The 27,793-nt window shown below is 43.3% G+C and overlaps 1 protein-coding gene across 1 annotated transcript; it reads left to right on the top strand.

Annotated features, from left to right (window-relative positions):
• The first annotated feature begins 365 nt into the window (after positions 1–365).
• pid1 (phosphotyrosine interaction domain containing 1) lies at positions 366–26,791 on the top strand. The gene is made up of 3 exons (XM_036536868.1): positions 366–572; positions 10,173–10,319; positions 24,552–26,791. The coding sequence occupies exons 1-3, from the start codon at positions 543–545 to the stop codon at positions 25,026–25,028; spliced, it is 654 nt and encodes a 217-aa protein (XP_036392761.1). The 5' UTR covers positions 366–542; the 3' UTR covers positions 25,029–26,791.
• The last annotated feature ends 1,002 nt before the right edge of the window (positions 26,792–27,793 follow it).

Here is a 27,793-nt window from a genome sequence, read left to right on the forward strand (position 1 = left end):
GCTTAGCAAAACCCTTCACCCAACTTACATATAGTGCATTTGCCATATTATCCCCCATACAGCCAGACTGCAGACGCCACTCAGGTTAACTACCCTGCTTGAGTGTGAAACACACCTTCTTCTTACTAATTTAGCTCCTAAACCAGAACACCATATTGTTGACCTAACAACATATAGAAGAATCATATATTTTTTCTTAAATTTTTAATAGTAGCATGTCCATTAAATATCACCGCATTTATTTGTCGATTTATTTTTTTCTTGGTCTGCAACACAAATTCAATTTTGCCTTTTCTTGTGAATCCTTGCTACTTATCGCCCTCTGCAGGTAAAACCTAGAACTGACTTAAAGGAGGGGGGTCATGTTTTCGCAGGCGGAGCTCCGTCCTCGCGCACCATTGGAATTCACTGTCTGTTTTCTTCAGATTGCTCCAGATTGCAGGGAAGAGGACGCTAGCCTCGTGAGCAAGCAGATGTGAGCTGGACTACACATCAGCAAAGATCCAGCTGTAAAATTGACAGAAACCTGCGATTGTGTTAATATGTGGCAGCCCGCGACAGAGCGTTTGCAGGTAAGAGTCGCAACGTTCTGTTTCTGTGCGTAGGTTTGGTTATTTTTTCCGAAAGAGATGATCTGTGCTATGAAATTCCATGGTGCATTTTTAAGATGGTTTCAGTATGGATACCTTTATGCACTAGCAGAATTTATAGGTTCTGCGGATACCTTTGCCAGGGGTTTTTATGTAACTGGGTATTATGTTATTATAGACTCATGACTAGTGAGGTACAGTATGCGGGTCGCTGTAATGGGCAGTATGCACGGCACGCAGTTTATGGTCGGTGCAATGGTCATTTTCTCGAGTCAAATCTGCTGCTGTTGTCCATCATCTCTAGCGAGTTTCGTAGGGCACACATACAGCATGTTATGCAAGCAAAGGTTGCAGTGTATTGTCCGTTACACTGTATTAACTGGATGTATTTCAAATTTATGAAATAGCGTCGGGAAGAACGCCTGTTGTGTGATGAAGTTGCCATACCGGGCCTGGAGGATCTTTTCCAGTGTGTATTTACAAAAACTTAAAGGCACATCTGTTTACAAGCTGTTTTCTGTTACAAGAATGCAGCATACTTTTGAGGCTTGCTCCTTCGCCTGCCACCTTTTTGTTGTGATATACCATCACTAACCGTGATTTTATTAATCACTCAAAGTTCAGTAATTAATCTAGGTTTTTGACCTGTTTGTAAGAGAAAAAAAATAGTTAATGACACGTATTTTGCTCTCTGGGGGCGCGGGGTTAGCTGGCTGCACGTCTTTTCTCCCGTAATGTTCTCCAGATGGCGCGAGACGGCTTGCCAAATGAACTTGCACAATCTCTCTCGCGCCTGGCGAGGCCAAGGGGAGATTGAATCGCGTAGTAAACTTTGGAATAGTATCTGAAGTGATATTATCCACACATTTTTAGGCTGAAACTGTGAAATTTAGATACTTTAAAAACAAAAATAGTGTACACCGTTAATTTACCACAGCTCAAAAAAAGCTAGACTAAATATAACAAGAAAAAGACAAACACATGGACATCCTATGAAACACACTCATTTTTCTTCCTCCACAGATCATTTATGTTAAGTGTTGTTTGACTGTTGACTGTTGTTTTAGTTTGACATGAGTAAGACCAAATACATGGATTGGTTTAAAATTTTCAGGAATATGCCATGCATCCATAAACATCTCAGACAATGATAAATACAAATAATTGAATGGTTAAAAATCCTTTCCTTTTCCTGACTCTATCCCTTTTCTTGAAGAATTGTATGAAACCTTTGCTCCGAGGCAGTCATTCTTGACATTCTCCTAAATCCAAACTGTGTACTTGGTGGCCTCAGTTGCAGGCCAACCACAGACATCCGCTGCTCCTACATCAAACCACAAGTCATGAGAAGAAGCAAATGGACATTTCTGACCTCATAAAACACACATTTCCCACCTAAAGCAAACTTATGAAAAAAGAGAAAAGGTTCCTCAGTCAGTAGAGTTCTGCTCCAGCTCCCGGAAATGACATCATATAGTGCCACAGGAAATTACTTATTTCGTTCTGCTGAACCCTCTGCTAGTCCAGATTTAGGTTCTACCAACTAAGACTACTTGTTTTGTGTCCTGACTGGACTTAGGTTCTTGAGTTTTGAATGAATGCAGTGTGTTTAGTTAGTGACAAGATTCAATGGCCTGGCATTGATCCTTGCAAAACTAGCTGTAAAAATTGAGCGATTTTTGTAGAACATCATTAATCAAATAACTATACAACTCTTCCATTTCATTGCCTGTCAGTGCTCTGTGTCATATGACCTGACCACAGGGTGCCTGGTCTTTAACTGGGAGAGGGCTGAGGGAACTTCACTTTGAACCAGAAGGCTGGAGGTTGAAATCCCAAACAGAGAGATGGTGTCAAACTGAGCTGGAAGCTACACAACAATAGTCGAGTGCTGTGCCATAAGGGAATGCCTTATGGAGTGTGCCACGTCCATCGTGTCCAAAAAGTCTTTGTGTCCTGTCAAGGAGGCTTTTGATGTTGTGTTCATGCAGAAGCTTTCTCCATATTGAAGGACAGTCCATCCCATAAAGGCCATGGCTTATTGACCACATTTTTTCCTCTCCAGCACTCTTGCTGACTCTGTTTCATTCAGACATCTCAGTAATAGTGAAGGTCCCACCTCCCAGTGTCCCAAGACATGACATGACTCTTGACTTAATAGATTGTGTGCTTTTTTTGGGATGTATTTGTCCAGATGTTTCTGCCATCATGTTCAATCGGTTGCACATACGGCATTGCGGGTTCTACATTTGTTTATTTTTTTTAGACTGAGGGAATTCTTTTGTTAACCGGAAGTAAACCGCATTGAGGAAGGAAAGGATGCAAATGTCTTCACATCCCTTCAAACCTCTTTATTAAAACCTGCACACAGAGCACTTTCTAGTGTTTTGTTCCCTGTTTTTTGAATTCGTCAACAGTTTTAACAGATTTCACAATATAACCACAGTCACATCCTTCCCCTGTGACCACATGTCCTTTTGCATTTCTCACTCTTTCACTGCACTCCCCCATATTCCCAAAATCTTGGAGAGCATGTCATGGTGCTGGTCTCTGTGTTGAAAGAAAGTCAAACAGAATCGCGCCAGATTGCTGTGTCTAGGCAAGTGTATGTTGGTGAGGTTTAGGGCTTCAGATTCACAGAGAGGGATAGTTTGGGTTACATGTACATTAACATTTACATTTTGTCACTTAGCACTTAGCACTGGAGTGATGTCCAAGAAAGATTTCTGCATCTAAGAATACATTTACATTGTTGAAATTAAGTAGAGGCTCTTATCCAGAGCAACTCCAGAGGTCAAGCACAAAGGGCATCCAGCAAAACAACACAAAACGTTACACAAAGAAGGAAACCATCATCCACACGTGAGCAAGAGTCAGTGTCAAACACACAGGGCTGAGACCACAAATGGATTCTTCTGATTGTGGTTGTGCTTTGACACCAGAATCATTTTGGCTCTAAGAATTTTGGGGTGGGTCCCACAAACCAGATTTCTGCCCTGGTAGGGTGGAATTTCTAAGCAAAGACTGAAATTGAACCAAGGTGGGTGATTTTGGCAAAATGGTGGCGGTTGCTCACACCACAGACTAATGTTGAAAACACTGGCATTTCCTTTTAATATTGCACCAGCGTAAAGCTGCAGGATTGCAGTAATGTAGAAGTGACACATCACATTATGTGCCTTGTAAGACGATGAGTAAGAAGAATGGAGTCTAAAAAGTGGAAATAACTGGAAGCCACCAGCAAGATTTACATTCAGAGTATGGTGAAACCATAAACAAAAACACAGTGCATACCATACAGCTCTGTAAAATGCTAACACTACTGGTGTATGTGATATTTGGTAGTCATGTGTCAGTGCACAAGATGTGAAAATTCTGCTGTTTACCATGCTGAATGAGTGGCAGCATTTTTCCACCTTTGCTACTGGAGAAAATTTCTGTAAATTTGGCATAAAATTACTGGAAACAAAATGGCAGCAAAATGCCAACATTGGGTATAGCCCCATTCACATCAAAGCAATGCCAGCACACTTATGGAAATATGCTGGCAGTGTACATTAAACAGGGTTATTCATTGCAGCTGATTCACATTTATGACAGTGTTTGAGTTCCAGCTGTATCACGGCATGTTTGAGGCAACGTCTGTTTGCATTTAATTCATTATTGCATAGAAATAATTTCCAGATGAAGAGCTTGCATTTGTGGTAATGGTTGTGAAGTCATTTACTTGAGAGGCACTGTATGTGTCTGGCACAGGAATGGTTAAAATTTAAGCTTTGACTTGGAGCTGGTGGAACGGATTGCAGTAGGCTGTTATGGCAAGGTCGCTGACCTCCACGTAGACGTCATGGAATAGGAAAGTGCAGAAGAGAGGTGGAGACAGTGCCACAAGCACCACAACCTCATAAAACACTACAGGAAGTGTCTTGTTGCAATCCATACCAGAGGAGATTTTACAAAATACATTTACAGGAATGTGAATAAATGTGGCTCTCATATTTTCTGGATTAAAATTCCACCATTTCTGAACAAACTGAATTTGGGCTGTGCAGTGCTTTTAAGATCGAAGTCTGAAATATGAAGATTTAACATTTTTCATTTTTTAACCAGAAAAGGTTAAAAATGTGTTTAATTTAACATTGTAATACTGTATCACTCCCTGATGTCAGCCTACACAAGTAACATGTTTTAACTGCTGGAGGAGTAGATATTTGAGTTACTATACATGAATATTATTTACCCCCTGTTGATGCCCCTTCTTCAGATTTATCTGTGAACAGGGATGATGCTCCCAATGGGGACAGCAGCTTAGATTACTTTTTGAAACCCAAGATGTTGTTGCTATCACTTCAGCCTGGATAGTAACCAGCACAATGAGCATGTCCATGTTCAGTAGTGAGACACCCAAAAGGACAAAGGAATTAGGAAGTTTGTGTAAGAGGGGAGGAGTCTGCATTATAGAAGAGGGAGGGGTTTTATGATAGGGGGTATTTGAGTTTTTTCAGTGTGGACTTGAAGCAGTGTCTCTTCAGACTGTTATGTGTTTGACCTGGAACCTCTGGAGCTGGTCCAGTTCCTGCATTTGTGCAGCCATTTGTGCTTCTCAGCCAAAATCCGTGACTCTTCATCACTGTTCCCACAGCACCACTGCCTCCCAACTGTGCTGCGCTCTCATTAGCTCTAACTGTTAACGTCCGCTCCCCAACACCCAATCCACGGCTTTTCAGTTCTCCCAGGACTGCCGACCCCAGTTCCTGTTGGTTGCGTTGGATGAATGAATGTTTATGTTTGGTAGTGAGTCAGGGTGTTCTTGTAGATGCGTTTGAGAGGCTGATTTTGTTTGTAAGAAGGCAAGTGGCAGTGTGAGAAGGCAAGTACAGAGTCCCCCTAGTCCTTAATAATCAGTGAAAGTGCTTGAAATCATTCTCATCCTGAAAAGTCATGAAAAATTGCCGAAATAAGTTAAAACTCACTTTTTTCCTCTACTGCATGCATACATCCAACTTTACTGCTTACCTGATTTCTAGCAATGTTGCAAGGCTGATAGTGTGAACAAATTGGTTTGTTTGCTGGCTTGATGCATAAGCCCAACATGAACGGTTGTTGACTGACTGGTATTCACTGCTAAGACCATCTGCATTCGTCTGTGGTGACACAAAAAATATTTTTGAAAGTAGCCAGTGTGTTTTTGCAGTATGTTCTCCCATAGTTATGTCTTCAAAGTAGCTCAGTGTCGCAGGAATTTGACAGTTTCAGTGAAGAATATGCTTGATGAGCTCTCATTCATACATGTCTTGAAAATATAAATCTGATTTGCGTGGGAACCCTGTGAAATTTGGCACCAGCATTGCCTGGAAGTGCCACCCTTGCTCTGAGGTTTGGTGGTGGATCTGCCTACCTCCTACAGAATTCTCCACCAATCAGAGCTGTTGACAACCCACGGGTCTCTTGAATTAGTCTTCATGGACGCTCATGAAAAGCCCAGTTTCCAGTTGTAAACTTTCTCAAAAATACCATAAGAGAAGCTGACAGACTGAGTATGATAGGTTTATAATACTGCTGTCCCTGATGTCAGGGGGTTTCTGGTCTGGACCAGACTGTTTTACAGGGGTGTGTTTGGCCTTCCTGTGATATCGTACCAGTCCAAAGACATACCAGCTGTAGCTTTATGACTGTTGCTACAGATTTAGTAAGAATGGGTCCTTGAAATTGAGTTGAATGTTGCCTTTATGGTTTTCACTTTTGCCAAAGCTGGGATTGGCCGATTTGAGAGCATTTATAGGTGCTCTGGTACTGCTTTACACAGCCACTCAGAGACACTGACACTCTGATATCTGTTAGTCTGCTTTACTCTCCCCTTGATCTCCACTGCACATCCTCCTGACCCGGAGTGCGTGTGTGTGTGCGTGTGTGCGTGTGTGTGTATGCATATTTGTCTGTGTACCTACATGTGTGTTCAAGACTAGGTATGTTTTTTGATTTTTTTGATCCTGTCTTTGATGAGCTTCAGGGTCAACTCTAAGAGATATGAGGGTACTGAGAATCACTTCCTAAAGGAATGTGCACCCCCCCCCCCCCCCCCAATGGCTGCAACTGTTTCTGTAAGTTAACATCTGTGAACTGTTAGACACATCACCACTTCAGCTTAAGACAGTTACACAAACATACTCACTCTCACACGCAAAACACACATGCAAATATTGAACAGAACTTCAATATTGAACAGAACTGAGAAATTTGATGGTGGCACTAAAGGGCTTTGATGCTGTGGTAACTGTGGTGAAGTGAAAGAGTTAAAGTACTCACTGTCTCTGCTGACCCACTGTATATTGAAACTGATTGGGAGCAGTCAGATTCTCTGGAAGAGAAGTGAAAAAAGAAGTGATTTTGTGCATGTATGTGTGAGAGAATATGACTGTCTCGCTTCCTGAAGTATTGTGTTTTCCTCTTTCTCTGGAAAATTGTTTCTTCCTCATTTCAGAATGGTTTCTCCCCTACTGTGGATAGTAGCGTCTCAGGGGATAATAACCTCTTCCCCTCTTGCAAAAATGATCTGTCCTGCTCTGTGGAGAGTGGTCTCTCACCTTCTCAGGGGAATAGTCTCTCCTCCTGTTTGGGGAATAGGCTCTCCCCCTTTTATGAGAAAGGTCTCTTCCTCTCAGTGAAGAGTCTCTCCTTGACACTCCTTTTCACAGAGAAAGGTCTGTCTCTTTCATGGAAACTGGTCTCTCTCTTTCTTTTTGTTTTTGTCTCAGACTGAGCTGTGGAGTCTGGGCTGGACAGCTTAAATCTGCAGTGTCAGTGCTGGGGTTTTCGCCACAGTGTAACACCCCCATCCGTTTCAGAGAAAATCACCCCTTAAAGAGGATAAGTCATAAATAGAATCAATAATACAAGTAACCTGATAAGAATCTTTGTCCAAGGAATAAAAAAAAAAAGCCCAGAGAAAATATTATGAATAGAATTCCAGCGCGGCAGTGCCTCCATGATCCGCCCCTACTGGCGGGAGACTTTCTCCTGCCGACCGCAGGAATGTCGACCTCCATCAGGAAGCCGAGGTCACGGAGCGTTTACACACATGTGTCTTAGGTTTTATTACCCATGCTCCTCTGCTTTGAAGATCCTCGTCTCCCTTTACACTGAGTGTCTTGTGCAAGACAAGGAAAGTGTGGGAGAGGCTGACCATGGGCCACGCCCCAGGGCTCACGGTTCAGATGTGGGCATTCTCTGCCGGCGGCCGTGCTTGTGAAGTTGGGTTCAAAGTAGGCGTGTCTCTGTCCTACCTGCGAGACACCGCCGCCAACCCAAGCCCCATCCATCACTGCCCCCCCCCCCCCGGGGCCCCCCGGTCTATGCTGAGGGTGTCTGTGACGCCGGAGGTCATGACATGGCGAGAGGCATCCTGCGGGAGAAATGTGCAGCGCAGCTGGAGGAGCTCTTCGTGTGAAACTCAGTCAAAACAGGACACTAGTCTGAGGGCCTCGCCGTTCCCAACTGGAATCTGTTTCGCAACACTGAGCAGAGCCACATGTACAGACCGGCGGGCGCAGGGTCAATGTGAGCTCTCTCTGACGGAACAGAGACCCAAAAAAAAAAAAAAAACCTGAGATAACGAGATCACCAAATGTGCATCCTTACCAGAAAGACTCCAGGAGTAAAGCGCAGCACTTCTTATGTACTTCCATCATAAAACAGCTGTCAAAACACACATAGTGCCTACCGTGTAACTGCTGTGTAATTGAAAAATCAAATTAGACGCAGTGGGTGTAATAAATGTTTTAGGTGAAGTATACATATATAAACAGTATAGTCGAGTACGAATGTATATTGGCTCCCTAATATAGAGACCCTTTTTCCACTTAAAATAGCCAGATTCCATTTGGTAGAAGGCTGATTCCATGTTTTGCATTATTCCTTGTTTTATTATGTTGTGGAAACTAATTTATGAACATGCTTTAAAAAACGTAGATGAAGAGATCCTTATGGTGCAGGGTTTGTTGTGCTTGCCCTGTGATGGTACCTCCTACCTTGGCTGTACTCCATTTGTAGGCAGACCGTGTGCTAGGAGATTTTGGGGGACGCAGATGTTGAGCTGGAAGTTGAGTCCTTGTATGTGTTTGACAGTATAACTCAACTTACCTCTCGGTTTATCTTGTACAACTTCATACCATCATCAGAATGCCAAATTCATTTGCATTTTGTCATACTGTATACTTATTCAACTAACTGAAAATGTTGGAGTTGGAGTCACTGAGTATTTCTTAAAATTGATAATAACCAAATTCAGTGATTATGAATAAGCACTGAGAAAACAACCATGATTGGAGAGACACAAAAAATTTAAAGTGCTAACTACAAAGAGAGCCACTGTATTCTTTCAGAGAACAGCTCTTATTTTCCATTAAAACCCTCCACAAAGGGCATTTTCAAAACTAAATGCAACAATTAAATTGAAGCAAAGTCATTCTGAATGCAACCAGTTGCTTCACTGCACTGGTCAAGAGCTTACTGAAAAGTTCAGTTTGGTCATTGTGTGAGTTTAATTCAGTTCAGTGTTACGTCCAGATTAATTTGGTTGATTTTGTTCAACAGTAAGAGACATTATGAAGTCTAGTTGCAATCAAGTTTTAGTGCGCCTAAAAAATGAGCAAGTGCAGATGAAAGAGTTTTCATCCCGTTGACCAGATCTTGTTCTCATTTTGTGAAACCAGTGGGCTTCCAATTGTTTTATGTGTCACTGAAAACATGTAAGATGTTGAATTCATTCTCAAAAGTCACTGAAATAATTTTGCGATTTGCATGCTGCCACTGAGCGCATACTTCTAGAGCTCGTGCCAGTGTGTGTGGGAAGATGCTACACAGATCGTGTGAGTCAGCTAGTTACCATTAGGTTATTAGTTGGTAGTGAAGTTTAGATTGGCATAGTAGGTCCACCCACTTTTGTACTGTAGTGTTTGGTGTTAAGTGCTATTGATACTTTATTGCTGGTTGTCAAGCAAAAAGTTTTTTTTTTTATCCTCATCTGAAGGGTATTGCATTAGGCTCAGTCTGTCTGTCTGCATCAATGGGGCACATTAACCACATTTTATTCCTAGAGCTTAAGGTTTCATCAAAGAGACATGGGCTTGCAATTATTAATAGCGCTTGTACCTTTCTCCAAAATGTTCATTTCAGTTTAAACATGGAAATTACATGTACAGTGGCTAATGGTCATAATCAAAGGTGCCAGTCATGACTGGACATTTCACTAGGGGTCAGAGGCAGGACAGTCCCACTGTAGCAAAGGGTGAGAGCAGTCACCCCACCCGGCCTCAAACCTGGGTCTACAGGGTACCAAACATGCGACTTTGACCGCGACGCCAAAGAACCAGGCTCGTTGGTATGGCAGTCAGAGCGCATACTCAACCGTAGTGACAGCACTCCCACTCTTGAGGATATGATTATCTGTCAGGTTTCGGGGTGCTGAGATGGGAGCGGTAACCATATGGTATCTGCCAGGGTGTGAGGCGTTGCTTGAACTAAGAAAAGTCCCTTTACGGTGCTTTTGAATCACGGCACTGATGTTACATCTTTCTGTTTCAGCACTTCCAGACAATGCTGAAGACCAAACTCACCGTTCTGACCCTGAAGAAGGAGCCCCTGCCGACGGTGATATTCCATGAGCCGGAGGCCATTGAACTCTGCTCCACCACGCCGCTGGTGAAGAACCGGGCCCACACAGGCTACAAGGTACCACTGGAACCAGGCCCAAGGTCACTGTGTCCTTGTGAGGGCTGGTTGAAGGGGTGTCGGGGTCTCTGGAGTGGCCTTGATGTGATATGGTTTAGGTAGTATTAGGGAACGTGCTATGAGTTGGTCCGTTATGTTTTCCTCTCTATCGCTGCTCATGCCTGACCACAGCACCAATGCCAGTTACAGGTTCTGTACATGCAGACCCTGCTGCCCAGTAGCATTCAACTTTGACTAATGCTTCCCTAACTGTTACCAATCAATACTTCTGTTTCTTAGACTGTCCGATGTGATACTGCTCTCTGCCAGTACTGCTCCCTCTGATACTGGCAATCAGTACTACCCACTCTAATATTGTCCAATATGATGGAAAGTGTTGACCTAAGCAATACCATCCAGTGGTTAGGGGTACAGCATGCACTAGTTTTACCCTGCTGCTGAAACCCCTCAATCCTACACAGACATGTGGAGTGAGGCCTGAACCCCCTGGAGCCCTGGAGTGTGTCATTGGTGTGCACTGGCATGTGTTCCTGTGCGTGTGTTTGTTATTTGTTTGATGTTACTTGGTGTTGATCATGGTCCGAGCCCGAGTCAGAGTCTACTCTATGCGTCTGTTTCAGTTATAAGTAAAATAAACAGCGCCAAGGAGTAAAAATAGCAGGGTAAATATGGCGTGTTATTGTAGCATCTCTTCCAGGAAGCTACACTGTGCCAGTGCGGTAAACATCATGACACCACAGGAGGCTCATGGGATTGTGGGGTGGGGGGCGGGGGGTGTGGTGGCGGTGGTGGTAGGGGGTTGACATGTGGGGTTACTTCAAGTCACAATAACACATTGTGAAAGTCTCACACAAGTTCTGCTGGGACTAGCTGCTAGTCTCTTAATACTCACAAATATCACAATAAGGTATAACTTACTTTTGATTTTCTGTCAAACCATCAAAATAATGGATTCCATGTTTGAGTGGGGGGCTCAGTCCAGTAGTTTTTCTCCATCCTAAAGAACAGGTCCACTCAAGACCAGAGTTGAGATGAAATGGCACTGCAGGCTGAGATGAAGACTGCAGCCTTCAGTGAGTACAAGGAGTGCCACAGGTTAAGACAACGCTGATCATGGTGGCAAATTTCATTTGGGGGATTGGGGAACCAAACAAATGTAAATCTTAGCTGGTTTGTAAATAGGTATCAGCTTTTTCTGCTGGTGCTGCAGGCCACATATAAACCATGTGTTTTGTACATACATAAGACCATGCGTTCTTGTTAGTAATTGTTGTCCTTGTTTTCATTTTAAAAGGACATTTATCATGCATTTCATGATCAGAAAGTTGCTTTTTGACATTCAATGGAAGGCATGATTTCAGATACTGTACAATAACAAACATAAGAAAATGACTACAAAGCATTGTGCTTTGCACAGTGTAACAGTTTTTGTAACACTTGCATTGGGAAGTGCACTTAATTAAAACCATTGTTGATTAATCGATTGTCATGATTGCATGATTGATGAAATAGATAAATGGCTGATTAACTTAAGACCAATATGAGCAAACAGTGTAGACAGCACAGAACAGAGAATCTGGCTTTAGTAATCAGATTGTAAGCAGTTGTGAAGATTTAAATTATGCCTGACTGATGCATTCCACTGCAGAACTGGGCAGAACTGAGCTTTAATCAATCAATAAATTAGTCAGTCAGTCAGTCTCTCAATTAATCACTAAATGTATCAGTCAAATTTGATCTTGTGTAATGTCTTTCACAGTGAGTATTGTTACTCTGCTTGATTCAGTTCCTCCTGATATAGTCATCTCTGATGATTGGGCAGCTTTTGTTAGTTTGATTTTTAACATGCCCTGGGGAAGGCTTCTGTGTTGGGGCGAAGTGTGGGCTTCTTTGGTGGGTGTGAGGGTTTGAATCCACCTCTCCTCCCCGCTTTGCAGACACGCTCCCTTCCAAGGTAACTGGGAGAGAGCCAGTCTGTGTTGCCATGGATACTGCTACATCCATTTATCCAAGAATACTCGCTGGAAAGGAGGGCTGTGAATTTTTTTGTCTTCTCGTTTTTCATGCGTTTTCAATGGCCTGCATTTTAAAGGAGCGGGATTTTGTAGGGCTGCGGAACAAGGCTTCAGGGTCGGGTCTTTAACAGCTCTATCGGGAGAAGGAGGACAGCCTGAAACGGTGTGTTTCTGCTCTCTGACACACGGCCAACATTCAACCTAAATCAGTCCCTCTCACAGCTGCAGCGCTGCGTGTCTGCCTCTCAGAAATGAGAAAAATTTCCTCTGCTCTCCTGCTTGTTTAGACAAGCAGGGGATGGAGAGAAATGGTTAATACTCTTTTTGTGCACCCCCCCTACCCCCACCCCCACACCCACAGCCACAGTCACTCTGCCAAAGCTAACGGGCAAAGTGAACGGGCAGCTGACACTGTGGACTTCCAGAACTGAAACAGTGCCATGCAACCCCTGCACTGTGGTTGAGACCACATTCCTAATTTTCCCTCATTAACAGACTACAGCCAGCGGAATTAGCTGGGTTTGGATCAGCTAGCATAACACATTAACTCTGGGAGAAAAACAAAAACAAGGGAAAAGCCATTGTCTGAAAGACTGAAAGTGAAGTTTTTTAATGTGGTAAGTAATTAAGTAAATTCTAGTTTTTATTGCAATAATCCGCAGCGCACAGAATTCCTTGAATTCTGTGGTAACAAAGGAACTAGTCTGAATGACTGAGAGAATTATACTGAAGTGTGTTAATGCTTTTAAAGTGACACCCTCCACTGAGTATTTGTCCGTTTCGCAGGTAAGGCAGAAAACCTCACAAGATCGTCGTCTGTAGTATGCAGTGCCACCTAAATGTGCAGCTCCTTCATAAACCAATACATAAAATAATGGCCACCAAAAAAAACAAATCTCAAGGAGGCCCGGGTAGGAGGAGCGTGGGACTGTGACGGGGAGTTTGTCTCTAATGGCCTAGCCGGGGTCTGCGTCTCCGTGATTACACAACGACCCGACCCGAGCTCAGCTGCACGGCGTCGCCATGGCGACACAGCAGCGATCCAGCGAGTGCCGAAGTGAGCAGGGTGCCATGTGGCTGGGGCTGTGCGCTGGCATAAATTTACGCGACTGTCAATCGGTGTTGGAACTTTCTGTGCCCTTAGCCGCTGAGCCTTTTCAGGATCCTTTTCACTGATCAACTTTTCAGTGCAGAATGCAAGCCTTCTCAGGGGATCATATAGTATATTATGGTCTTACAAATACTGCATTATTACTGGGATTATTAATGTAGTCTTAATATTTAGTTACCTCCTGGGGCGTATTAAAGTGAAGACAAATGTTCCTAGGCTCCTATGAACCTGAGGCAAGCAAGAACGCGGTTCAGGAGTCGCATTGACTGTCATGCAGAATAAAGTATGTAAAATCTTGTGATGCATGTCTGCCTTTATTGTGAACAGTAATCCATGGCAGTGTTTTTAATACTTAGCAACCATCTTACAAGTTTTTAGACTTAAAATAAACTGCAAATTACTAAATAGTGTTATGAACAATAAAGGCTTATTGTATTGCCGACTAATGCTGTGATCTGAATGTAGCTTGCTAGCTGCCTAACAAATTGTGCTCACAGATACAATGATATGCCATTAGACAATACTTTTAATTCACAAGCAGCATGATAGCTACATAACACACTGAACTGAACTAGGAAGTTTGTGATCATTGATATACCACAGCATTTAGCATTTCATATACCTGTCCTGCTATCAGTAGAAGACCTGAAATTAGGCAAACAGAATTTTGAAGAAAAGTGTCTGAAGTGTAAAGTATTTTCAAGTAAGCCACATCACAGGACAAATTAATAGCTAGTTTCTTCTCTCCTGTTTGGGTACTATTAGGGAATTAGATTATTAGGGGACAAAGTACCTGGATTTTATGGAATCAGTAATTTAGACTGACTGGTGATAAACCTTACTAAATGAATAATGTTTTACATTAACATTAATATAAACTCTGTCATTCAGCAGATGGTCTTACCCAGAGCAACTTCCAAGTAAGAGCATCACTATGCTAAGAGTAGTTATTGAGAAGTATTACAAGAGTTTTGTTTTAAATACCTCCATAGATTTCCTTTCCTTCAATTTAGAGTAAACCGTGAGGTGTTCAAACTTTATAAAACATTGACAATAGTAGAAAATTATATTTATCATTAAGAAAAACATGCATTAACAGAATAAACACTGTAATTTTTCTTTGATAATGTGGTTAAATTTCTTACTTATAGCTCGACCAGCTAAATGAGCTGCATCAGATAGGGGACACCAGAGACGCTTTGTTGGTATTTTGGTATTATATGTTAGATATCTTCTACTGCCCCTGAGCCCAAAAACCTGTAAACAAGCAAAAGGTCAGCCCAGAGGTGTAGGTAGGTGGAAGAAGTATGGACAGCAGTAACATTATTTACTGTAACTATGGGATTTCTTAACTCTCTCGTGTTAGATAACCCTATGAAATATGTATTCCCCCTTTTCCTTTTTGCTCTAAGTGTGTAGCACTTCACGACTGAGTGTAAATGGACAACTGTTATAAATGTTACAATGCTGACGTAGTATCACCTTTTAATCTTGTAGTAGATTTATTAAACTAATATGTTTTCATGTTTCAGAAGTCTAGAGAAATTGTATTGCACATTTATTCCTAAAGATGAGGAAAATTTCAAAATTTTCTGTGTACTACATTATACTACAGTATAATGACACTCTTGGATATTCAGGATAATGTCAGGGCTTAGTGCCAGTTCAGCATATGCATGTGTGTTTAATGACACATGTGTGGAATACTCAGTACTGATCTTGGCTTTAAATAGATTTGGCAGATAGGTGCATCTTTATAACTAATTCTGTTCTGTTAGGATTCTGGCACATTGCAGTTTAATCCTGTATGCGTATGAGAGGGGATTCACAGAGCTCAACAGAGAGAGAGAGAGAAAGAGAGGGAGATAGAGAGCGAGAGAGAGAGAGAGATATTCGTTCCTGGATGAATCTGGGCTCCCAGCCGTTTCCAGTTAACTGTGGGCTCTGAACTTACATATTAATCTCCATAACCGCCTGGGTTTCGCAGAAATTCCTCTCTTTGATATGAAGAACACGTGGGTTTCATGTATTAGCCACAGTCCCAGAGCCACACATTTATCCTGTCCCTCACACTGTTTGCACAGTGCTACATAACTCAACGTGTGGAGTAAGAGACATGTGGAACAAAGCACTGTTGTACTGTTACAGTGTGGAGACCATAAAGCCATCCACAGGGAGAGGGGGAGCAAGGGGGGCGGCTACAGATGTGTAGAAGGGACACAGCCAGAGAGGAAGGGAGAGAGAAGGGAAAAAATGGATTAGAAGTCACATGTAAATCTAATGTTCCGCCTCTATAACACTTTGCATAATCCTGCTGCTAATTTTTTTTGCCTGAGTCAGAAGTAAAGATGAAGCATCGTTATTTCTGACCACACATAAGGCGTTTTCGGTGGTTGATTTCAAAGGGGGCAGGTCTCTGTGCTGTGGCAGAACGAGCTGATCTGGCAACCCCGTGAATCTCCCATGAATATTTATTGTCTGAAAGTGTGTTTATTTTTTGTCCGCTCTTGATATTGCTGTCAGTATACAGCACCCCCTGGTGGTGGGAATTCCGGCTTGCCTGTAAGGATGTAGGGGTGTGAAAGCCCCCATTGTAGAGGTGGAGGTGAAGAGACCGGTGTGTAGACCAGCTGGGGTGAACAGAGCTTGTACTGTACACTGTTTCACCAGACACGCACAGACAAAAACAAGTACACCCATACACATACCGTGTTCAAGGCCAAGCAAACAACACTGATTCATCAAGTAGAGAAGAATGTTAACAACCTCCCCAGGAATGCAGAACTAAATTTCAGCTGTTTGGGGGGTTGGGTATGAGGGGGGAGGAGGGGAAGGGGCTGAGTGTGAGATGGGGGAAAGATTTAGAATCAGGGGTATGGGTACAGCAGCACTCTACAGTAGTGCTAGACGGGTGCTGGGCTTTGGGTGCCACATTGCAGTTCTACCTGTGACCATGTATGCTGGTAGATGGTATGTAGCTGAAGCAAAAGATAGAAGTGTGCGGCAGCAGGGAAAGCATCTAACCAGCTGGACAGACACACTCTCTGCACATCTCTGTCTCTTTGATACTGAAAACAGCTGTTCGTGTATTTAGTAAATATTCTGAAGAAGCCCAATCTGAGGCAATAATTTGGGCCTGCAACTGCAAGACCTGTTTTAAGCCCCCACTCCACCATGTGCCCCCTTGCCCCCTTGCCCCTTGGTTTTCAGAGAGCACCTCTGGATGTTGCTGTCAGCAGTGGTCTCCCTGTGAAATTTAGGCAGGCAGTTCTGTGGGTGTGGTATCTTTCTGTCTCTCTCTCTGTCTGTCTTTTAAAATCAAATCCAAATAATTCTCTTTGGCAAAACCACACAGATGTGTAGTATTGCTTAAACAATTTTTACAGAAATGTGACTAAAGTGTACTAAACTACAGCCTTTCTCTCATTCTGTGTGTTAGACATGATAGGCACTTCCTGTGTGACGCTGACAAACATGTCAAAACCTGAGGAACATCCACTGTGGAGGCTGAGGAGTGTTGAGCGGTTTGTGGGAGGGGAGGGGGGGGCAGTACACTGTAGCTGCTCTGAGGCAGGTGTGTGGAGTTAAGGGGGCACCAGCACAGGGTGCTCATGCACCCCATAATTTTAGATGGCATGACTCACACTCACCTTGCGTGAAATCACAGTCTGTTGCATATTTCATTCTGAGAATAATGATAAACATGTAATGTATTTAGCCAGCAAGCTATATGAATTAGTCCAGTACCAGTAGTGTGGAGCATGGAGTGAGTAGTGTTGTAGAAATAGAGTGTTGTTGTAATGTACAGTGATGGAGACTCTGATATCTGTTATAGGACTATACCCAGCCCAGATACCTGGCCTTACCAGTGCTAGATTGCCTATGAAACATATAGTTCTTAACCAGTTATATTGCACATGTCAATGTCTATGAATGTATGAAGGACAATATAAACTGAAAGACATGAAAACAAAAACAAAAGTAAAAGGCATTGCACCTTTCCTAAGGGACATATTTAGCTAAAGGGGACTCAGCTGGGCAGTGGAGCATGGATGACACTTGGAGGGTCAGAGGGTTGCAGTTTCATAGGGTCATTTGCTGGCAACCCACTCAGGCCAGCCAGTTCCAGACACACAGACTGAAGCTGGGTCTCCAGTGTTTTGTTCAGTTTAAATGTTCAGTTTAAAAAAGAAAACCCACTTGCAAAGAAAAATATCAATTAAATATGTACACAGTTCCTGGATAAAGGAGGGCAGAACCAACCCAAACAATACAGTCCTGTGTCTGAATCTAAGGATGTGGCCTTTAAGAAAAACAATACTGATAAATGCGCAGGTCTCAAACAGCGGCGGCAACATGTTCAACCAGTCACCAGGAACCATAGTCCCGCCTCCACCCAGGTGAGGTCATGCTTCTTTAACCTGGGGAAGTGAGACTGCCAGCTCTTCGTGAAATGACGCCAAGACAACGTAAATGATACCAAAAGGCTGTGTAGTGCATATGAGTGAGGTATGTCATGACGTACTGTGGAAAGAATAAGAGCAGCTGGTTGCATCAAGAGCAGGGGATAAATTCCTAGGAACACGCCTGGGGTCTCAGAGGTGGCCACTGTGCTCAAACTGCTCTCTGTTTGTGGTGTGTTGTGGGCCGGGACCAAGAGTTCTCTTAGACACAAGCTGTGCGAGAGTGATGCTGTGATTCTGTCCTGAAATGTGTGTCTTCATGCACAGGTATGTGTGTGTGTGTATATATATATATATATATGTGTGTGTGTGCCTGTCTGTTTGTGTGTGTCTGTGTGTGTGTGTCAGTAAACTGATACCCAACCAAAATTTGGATGCAAAAGCTTGCAGTTGCCATTGTTTTGCACCGGAGTGTGTATGGTAATTTCATTTGTCCTTCTGTTTCTATGGAAAGGCTGTTTCCCTCATCTGTTACAGTACATTGCCCGGTGAGCTGTCAGCGCAGTGGAGGCACATTTGGGAAACAGATTGGAAAAAAGAAAAGAATATCTGCGCTACAGACATGATTTAAATCTCCTCTACACAAAGTATCACAGCTATGCCATCTGCTACAAGTCTTTTGCGAATTTAAGGTGCTGTTAGAGCTAATAAAAAGGGAAAGAGAAGGTCTACAGGAGCTTTATTGTTTTTTTTGTTGATTTTTTTCCCCCCCAAGATTAAGTAGATGTCTGATTGTTGCGCTGTGCATAAGGTAAGTGTGTGGTCATCAAGGGAATTATCGTGTGTTGTAGAATACGTGTAATCTTGAAGTCGCAGAGAGTGCATGAGCTTGCTTGCATTGAGTGCCACAGTCATCTCTACATGAGGAGCCATTTGTTTGTCTTTCACACAGGAGATTAAATGGCGCTCTTGGAGATGATGTGTGCCACCTCACAAAAGATAAATGAGACATTCTTTTGTGTGGAATTAGTCTGAGGACTCTGGAAGTCAGATTTTCTAAGTAGATTCTCCCCAGGACAGTGAGTACGAAGCACTGGCATGTGTGTGTGTGTGTGTGTGTGTGTGTGTGTGTGTGTGCACGCAGTCATAGGATCAAAGGCTGTCTGGTGCGAGGGTGTCCTGCAACAGGACCATAGGGAGACCTTAGGCCTCACAAGGCTGCTGGGCGTGGCTGTCCGCCCTCACAGGGGTGTAAATCTTTCCCCTTCCCCGGCAGAAAGGCTCCATTTCAAAGAATGTGCTCTGATTGGTCCAGTACATGTCCCATTCCAAAATCCTTGGTTCCCCAAAGAGGGAAGTCATTTATCTGTAGTAAATAATCTTTTGAAGGGGCAAGATGTTGCAAGCATTTCCTTCCCATCCTGCCAAAAACCAGTCCTACCGTTCAGAATAGGCTGAAGGCCGCAAGGGCCGGGTTTCACTGCTTGGTATTAGAATTTGGGCTACATACATACGCGCACCTTTTTCTGTTTTGTTTTTATTTCGCACATGCCGACTTCACCGTGCAGCTACAGGCAGCCTCCCTTTCCAGGTGAGCATGAAAAGATGAACCGCTGACCAGAAAATGAGGAGAAAAATACACATCCGAGATGGCAAACATGATGGCTAGTTTTGATGAAGTCTGGACGGGTGTGCAAGTGGTCTTATTGGTGGCCATTTGTTGGTGGCTTATAATGATATCCGTGATTTGCAAATGCTGTTTGTTTCTGCTGGGAGCACTACGCCATTTTAAATGCTTGACTGTTGTCACTGGGACTCGCAACACTGTGCATTTTGGGAGTCACCTATTCACTTTTGGTTTTCCATGAAGCCAGGCGTTGGACTGATGTGCCATCGTTTTTAATAGAAATAAACTGAACTGAACAACACACAACTGTGGCTGTAGTTACTGTGGAGCCCAAAAAACAGCTGGCCCACAAGGAGATCCCCAGAGCTGATACGTTCACCTTTGCTGTCTTGGATAGGAAGGTCTGTTTTCTGCTTATTTCGTTTTTTGTTTTGTTTTGTTTTGTTTTTTTTGTTTTCTTATACTCATTCATTACACTCTGACTTGGGTTATGCTAGCCATTTCCTTTTACAGCCGTGTATCACTGTTTAATTCAGAGCCAGGACTGTGCTAGTTCATAACATTGGTCCATGCCTATTATCCTGTTTGTTAATAAATATGTCTTAGATGAGGCATATTGAGCCTGCTGGTCATGGTGGCTGTTTTCAGTGATACTGTCTGAATTTTTGTTGACAGTGGTGCACTGATGCTGAAGTCCAAAATAGATTAACGTTGCGTGTTTGACATCACCTTCCGGTGACCACAGGCCATATACACACACACGCATGCACGCAGGCACACATACACACACACACACACACACATACACATACACACGCACCCATGTAATCACACAAACACACAAATAACCACAGCTTGCTTTTACCTAGTCAGACAAACAGATAGGCTGCCCCGAAGTGTATGAAGTCTCTGTCTGTCACCACGGCAACCGCCACATTTCTCCCCTTCATCCCAGGCCGATGAATGAACTGGGTGACCAGAGCAAACAAATTTACAGAACAGCAGTCTGTGTGATATTCCAGCCCCCACAGCAAAATATTCCATCAATGAGAGGCATTGAGGAAAAGGGGTAATGGAGTGTTTGTGAGGGAGTCCTTGTGGCTGCTTTCATCCCCATGGCATCTGAGACTGAGTGGACAGCCTCCACTCGGTGAATTTCATGAGTGGATGTGTCCTCGTTACTACCAAGGCTAGTTGATTCCTGATAGGAGTGTTTCAGTTGGATGCAGGCCAGCTGGCTTGACTGACCCACTTCATATTTGAGGCCAGTGTAAATTTTCATCATTGTCGTTTTCATGTGGAATGTCTGTGTAACGTGGCTGTATTTGTAGACGTCTCCAGAAAGACAAGACGAAGTTGTGCAGTGCTTGGGTTTAAACTGCCATGGCTCTCCTACTGTTAGATTTGGTGTAGAAATGTGGTTTCCCACAGTATGTTTCTTTTTTTCTTTTCTTATGAGTTATGTGTTTTAGTTTGGTGCACAATCATGCTGTTTTACTGTGGAGTCATGCTTCAGCTTGGTGCAGAGTCAGGCTTTTGGCTTAGTGCGGAGTCATGCTTCAGCTTGCTTGCAAAGTCATGCTTCATTTTTCCTATAGAGTCATGCTTCAGCTTGCTGCAGATTCATGGTGGTTAATTTTGTTTCCTGAGGAAAATCCAGTCACAGCTGTGGAAGCCGCTGGGAAGTGAAGCCAGTCTCTGGCCGTCATTCTGCGGGCTGCGTCTCTGTGGTAGTCGTGCTTCCAACTGCAGCGACTGAAAGGGAAGCTGTTTTCCCTGGTAATTTGTCCTGAGTAGTTTTAAACATGCACAGGGAGTTTATATATTTCGGGAGAAAAATAGGAGAAAAAAAAAAGGGAAAAATTTCAAGTGGCCAAATTTGGACCTTGTGGTCACAGACTGTACCGAACACCCAGAAAGAGAAAGCGGGGAACAGTTCGAGGTTTTTGGCTCCTCTCCCATCTGTCTGGAGCAGGTCTGCGTCTTTGTGTCTCTGTCTCTGTGGGTATCTCATTGTCTCTGTTGTGTCTTGGTGTGTCTGAGTGGCTCTGTATGGGTTTGCCCCATTCAGAGGAGCAGGAGAAGGTCACAGTGTGTCTTGCTGTGGAAGTTTCACGGCATTGTCTGAACGTCTATCTCTGGATGACCTCTGAGAGAGGCTGTTGTGACTTCCTGTGGGCAGTGTAAAGCTCCAAACATCATTCACACCTGTATACACACACACGAGCAAACATAAACAGCCCTGCGTATGACTGTGTCTGTGAATTTGTGGGGGTGGTCTCTGAGGGGCTGTGTGGCCCCTTGGGTAGGCCGTGCGCACAGAGAGGGGCACTGTTTCTATGACAGCCACACACTCAGTCAGCCTGAAGTAATGAACTATGACCCAGAAAGTTAAATGCCTGCCCCCTGTAAACGTGGGCCCGAAGCAGAAACAGCCAGTGCTCTTCTTAGAACACTCCCTGTATGTTATTATACTGTTTATATCACACTGTGTAGAGAGCAGCAACAGGGCCACAATTATACCGCAGTCTAAGCCTGGCTACATTCTTTTTTTCTCCCTCCCCTGCACTTTCTGTCTGGCTGTCTCTCATTCTTTCTCTTACTCTGTCTTTTCTCTCTTGTGCCCTGTTGTCTCACTCTTTCTGTTTCTGTTAATTTATCTTCAATTCAGTTCACTTAATGGACATGACAAAGAGTCATTTCATCATATCATAATCACATTTATAACACAAACATTACAGGGCTAATTTAAAAGTTGACAAGCTAAGAACTATGGCAAGAAAGAAAATGAGTAAATTAGTTCATTTATTTTATGAATAGTCACAATGAAGCAGTAGTTTATTTTATTACCAGCAGGTGATGTGGTTGTAATTTCATTGATTCTAATTGTCTGTTTGCATGGGACTGTTCTGAAGCTGCTTAGTATGTGGCCTTGTACAGTTTGGAAGTAAGTGCACTGTAAGTAACCCACATATACCCTGTCACACCATATAAGGTTTGTATACTGTATAGCATTACCTCAGGGCTTGGCAACAGTTTCCAGTCCATATGGTGTGACGCACTGGTCACTCATAATGCCCTATAAGGTTATAATGCAGTGAATTTCACTGTAGGCATCTATCAGTCCACCTGGCCAGTTCTTTCTGGTCCTTGTAATTTTCCCTGTTTGTCATAGTATGTGTTTGCGGATGGATGAAATAACCCATCACACTCTTGCCACAGCTCAATAAATTCCCTATCTTCCGTTTCTGTCAAGACTATATTTTTTGGTTTGGCACTTGCATCTTTTGCCTGGTATCATTATTATTCTGCAACTCCCTCCTTGCCTCTGGCTGTGATTGTAGCAGAAACAGCTTAGAGAAAACAGCTGTTTCCTATTGCTACATTACGCCATTAAATGTTTATTTTTCATTGGCTGTTTTTAATCCTTAAAGGCTTGTGAAACCCGACACTGAATGTGAGTCAGGAAAAATTTCAAGCCTGCTAGAAATCCATTCGCGGATTTGCAAATCCAAGAGCGGTTATCAGTGCTCGTAAGCAACTGTCAAAGGAAGGTGTTAGGGTAAGGTAAGGTTTCAATGTGCAAGCTCCGAATTTCAGCAAGTAAGGAACTGCCTGACCTGCCTCCCATTGATGCTTGTGATTGTGTTGTAGTCTTTCCTGGGAATGAATCATTTTTTTATAAATAATATAGTTGTCTCTGCATGGTTTGACAAAGTCCTTGTGTCAGTCCTGCCACACAGATCCTTGTGGATGAGCACACTTTCAGCCTTTCCCTCTCTCTCTCTCTGGCATTCTCCGTTTAGCTCCCTCTCCCTTTCTGTTCTTCTGTCTCTTTCATTCTGTCTTTCTGTCTCCATCTCCAATCATGTCTCCTTTTTCCCTCTCTCACACAGACTGAGGAATTAGTGCTAATATGCCAGAGAGTGTGTGTTTCATTACAGCATCAAACGCCACTGGGGGGAAAAGCCATCAGCTTCATTTGGCTTCTTGTGTCCTTGTTTCTCTCTCCCCTTCATAGGAACATATACAGCATTAGCCTGTCAACATCTTCAGACCCCTCCCACTGAGAGCGACCACAAGGCGCCTCTGCCTGTCATAGGTTCTGTGCTGTGCGTGAGCTCTCACTCACGCAATGCTGCCTTAAAGAGATACTCCATCAGAAAAATTCATTAAATTCATATGTTCAGCAAAATACTCCCCATTCTCTTCTGTTTTACTTTAATGTGTATTCTGATTTCATTATTTTTATTCATTATATTCATATGTACAAGTGGTAGACAAAAAATAGAAACACCCAACAATATATGAAGATTAATTATTAATAATCAAAATAATAATAATAATAAGTATTTGCGCTACCTTGTGCCTTCAGAACAGTGTCAGTCCTTCTTGGAGGGACATGTTTTGAACTGTTTCTAATGAGATATTGAACCATTCCTCAAGAAGAGATGAAGAAGGTGGAAATTTACTCCTCACTTTATGTTCCAGAATGTCTGGTGATGGCCATGGAAGGTGTTTGACCTTACCCTGGTGTTCATGAATCCACTCTTGAATCTGTTTAGCAGTGTGTATGGGGGTGTTATCATCTTGGAATGTAGGAACATCTTGTAGATGTAGTCTTTGTTTGGCATATGCTTTCAAGATTTCTGACACTCTTCCCCTTGACACAATTTTTTTGCCTTTTTTTTTGACAATTTTTTTGCCATTTTTGTGACTAATGCATGGGCATCAACTATTTGATCTTTCAGATCTGTTAGATCTCATGTTTCTTTAGAAACTGATTTTAAAATGTTTTATAGCAGAAACGTACTGGTAATTAGTATTGACATTGATATGAACCATATGTGTAGACTCCCCTTTAATTGTGATTTAGTTACTTTAAAATATGAGTCCTTTTTCATTTTGTGTTTCCATGCATTTTGCATTGCATTTTTTAAACACTGCAGTATTTCATGAGTATTCTCAGTATTACAGATGTAGCTCCTCTGTGAATTTTAAATTTTTAAGGGAGTATTGCTTTAATTTGGTTCTTTTCTGAGTGGCATCAAGGAATCTTCTCTGTGTCATCCGCAGGTGACGTACCTGGGCAAGGTGACAATCGCGGGATCACAGTTCCTCTCAGGGTGCACTGAGTCAGCAGTGATTGGGCTGTGGGAGCGCCGGGCGCCGGCCCAGGAGGCCTTCATCCCCGCCAACGCCGTCTTGGAGATCCGCCCCTTCCAGGTGAGGCTGCACCACCTGGACGAGCGTGGCGAGGCCACCGTCGCCATGGACACCTACCAGGTAGCGCGCATCGCCTACTGCACGGCCGACCACAACGTCAGCCCCAACATCTTCGCCTGGATCTACCGCGAGATCAACGACGACCTGACCTTCCAGATGGACTGCCACGCGGTGGAGTGCGAGAGCAAGCTGGAGGCCAAGCGCCTGGCCCACTCTATGATGGAGGCCTTCCGCAAGACCTTCCAGAGCATGCGCAGCGACGGGCGCATCCACAAGAGCTGCTCCTCCGACGAGTTTCCCGAAGACTCCACCCCCGATGACGGCTGAGCCCCCAGCCCTGCCCCGTGGAAGCAGGGACCCCAAGCGCTCTCTGGACCAACACAGACAAACACCCACTGACCAACACAAATCAATAATGACTGATCGAAGCAGAACAGTAATAACTGGTGAAGGAAGGATATGGGGGTAGGTTATGGGGAAAAGTAGATGAAATAAAAAAACACAACTTTAATAAACAGACCAAACAAAAAGGAAGTCGTTCTCTCTCTGCCACTTTTGTAAACAGCCTCCCCACGTCCTCACGGCCGGTCGAGCGCTTATAGATATGCCTCATTAAGACATCTGCTTTGTTAAGACAATTACACTCCTGCTCAATGCTGCTGGTTGCTCTGGCTGTGTGAGGAAAGGCTTTTCTTAATGACCCTCTCGTGTCTTTTCACCTGGTCAAACCTTGGACCCCTGTCTCCACCTCTGAGTCTCTGGGAGTGTTGTCCCTCAATGACCCCACCCACTGATATTCGAGGACATTCAGCTGGCAGGAAGCTGTGAAGACTTGGCAGGGGATGTGGGTCGTAACAGACCCAGTCTTTCTTACATCACTTCCTGGTTTCCTGTCTCAGAACATCAGACTCATAGTGTTTGCGCATGTCTGCAGTCAGCAGTGTGGGCTTTAAAGACGATGTGTGTTTCTGTATCTGTCTGTAAGGATTTTATCACTTTATTCTTATATAGCCCACAGCCAGGCTGACAGATCATGTATCCTGTATTTGATTTTTTTTCTTTAACTGACCAAATGTAAATGAAAGCTTAGCTGGTCCCCTACCACATATCTGCTCATTTCCTCTGCTCTCTGAGCTGGTCTCATCATTCCTGAACAAAGTCCTGCAGTCAATCATCCTCCCTGCACATTGCTGTTGTGTAACCTTCTCACAGTGTCATAGGAACGTTGTGAGCAAGTAACGTGTAACCTTTATAGGGAGTAGCCTCAAAGGGACAAAAAGTGAGTTTAGATGTGGAGGTGGGGATATGGTGGGTGGGGGTGGGGGAGAGTGTTACATGCCGTGGCACTGTTGCTGGGGTCTGTCAGAGAGAGGGACCAGTAATTTTATTATTGTGCTGCTTTTTTAGATGAAGGCGATAGGTAGGGCGTTAAGAGCCCACCTCTGTGGCCAGAGCTGAGAGTTTAAAGGAGAAGAGGAGAGGAGAGTCAGAGAGACTGAGGCCCCATGGCTGCCCGTCCTCTGTAGGCTGTATGATTGTTTCTTGTGCCGCAAGCTCAGTTCTTATTTTCAGTACCTGTCTCTTTTCTGTCAGTTTCATTTTTTTTTTACATTTCAACAGCAGGTTTTCGAATCTGTTGTGTGGACAGGAATATAAAGGGAATGTTTCTCATTTTAATTTGATGCTGATTTAATGAGTTTGTGTCTCTGATACTCAGTTTGGGCTGCCTCTGAACGGCCAACAGGAGTCAATCGATTTGTGTGGGAGCAAGAGTTTATCACCATATCAGGTGACCATTATGAATTAGACTGCAGTTTTGCAGAACAATCCTTGATGAATTTCCTGTGAAGGAAGCTGAATATAGAGGGCACAGGTCAGTTTGTATTTCTAAAATCATTCAATAAGCTTATGTAAATACAAATGTATCTGTTTCCAAATATTACAACATAAATGTTTATAGCTATTTTGAATAAACAACAAGCAACGAAAACAGTGTTTAATCGCCAGCTGTGAATATGTAGAAAATCCTGTAGTGCTGGAATTTCAAGTTGAAGTTGAAGCCTTAGCTGTTTGTGGGAATAATAGCCTAAAGAAGGAATGTTTATGAAATGGTAGATTACTGTGTTACGTCTATATCCAAAAGTCTTGGATTTGCTTTAAGTGTTTCATAATGTTACGGTATGTGTTTTCTATACAGTATTTGCAAAGATAAAAAAAATCAACATATAAACTATTTACCATGAGCAATTGTGTGGCTTGTGTATTTCTTTTAAATGCTGTGAGATGTTGTTAGCCCTAACTGGAGACTCCAGATTCAGCGTCTCTACTGTTCCTCCTCAGAGCTGTCAGGTCCACAGTTGTGAATCCCTCGTTACCTCATTATGTATCACTTACTGCTCAATCCTGACAAAGAAATTCTAACAAAAAACATGTGCTTTCTAACGAACTATGATTTTTGCATTCCTCTGGTCAGCCAGGTCTCTACTCACCATAGTGTTTGTATGACTCAAGTTTCATTCAGTGATTGAACAGTCTGTTCTACTGCAAGTTGTTTACCACTGGAGCTGCAGTTTGCTGCTCATACACAGAAACGGAAAGATGACTTCAAAAGTCTGGGTTCGAATGCGGCATGTTGTGGCTGACTGGGGACAGTAACAGCGCTTCCCTCCTGACAGGGTGGAGAGCGGCGCCCCACATGTTAAACTGGAAAGCCAAACAGTCAGATGTCTGTCTGGCCCCATTGCTCCACATACTGTAGAAGAAGGAGTGCCTTTGAAGTTGCTCCTGTTTTCCCGTAGAATGACGAATGATTTGGGTCAGGTAATAATGCCATCCAGCACTGGTGTCACTGAAAATCTGTGCTCCCGGGCAACCAGACATGCCAACTAATGATGTCACAATGAAAAACTTTTCAAAAACAACCTAGACCTTAATGATTTTTGAGTTTAGCACTCATTGGGTGTGTGTGTCTGTGAGTCCTGCAGCCCAGATTCATCTGAATAATGCTAATAATCAAATTTCATTCGCTCAGATTTTACATTACGCTATTGTCATTTAGCACTGTGGCCCAGTGAGGGAGTCGAACCAGCAGC

This window comes from Megalops cyprinoides, chromosome 9, assembly GCF_013368585.1.
Source record: "Megalops cyprinoides isolate fMegCyp1 chromosome 9, fMegCyp1.pri, whole genome shotgun sequence".
NCBI classification, from domain to species: domain Eukaryota; kingdom Metazoa; phylum Chordata; class Actinopteri; order Elopiformes; family Megalopidae; genus Megalops; species Megalops cyprinoides.

What these genes read in the sequence shown, in the direction of transcription:
- pid1 (XM_036536868.1), top strand. Translation starts at nt 543, where the DNA reads ATGTGGCAGCCCGCGACAGAGCGTTTGCAG. An exon ending in CCGCGACAGAGCGTTTGCAG is followed by an intron (nt 573 to 10,172) that starts GTAAGAGTCGCA and finishes TTTCTGTTTCAG; the next exon opens with CACTTCCAGACAATGCTGAA. An exon ending in GGGCCCACACAGGCTACAAG is followed by an intron (nt 10,320 to 24,551) that starts GTACCACTGGAA and finishes TGTCATCCGCAG; the next exon opens with GTGACGTACCTGGGCAAGGT.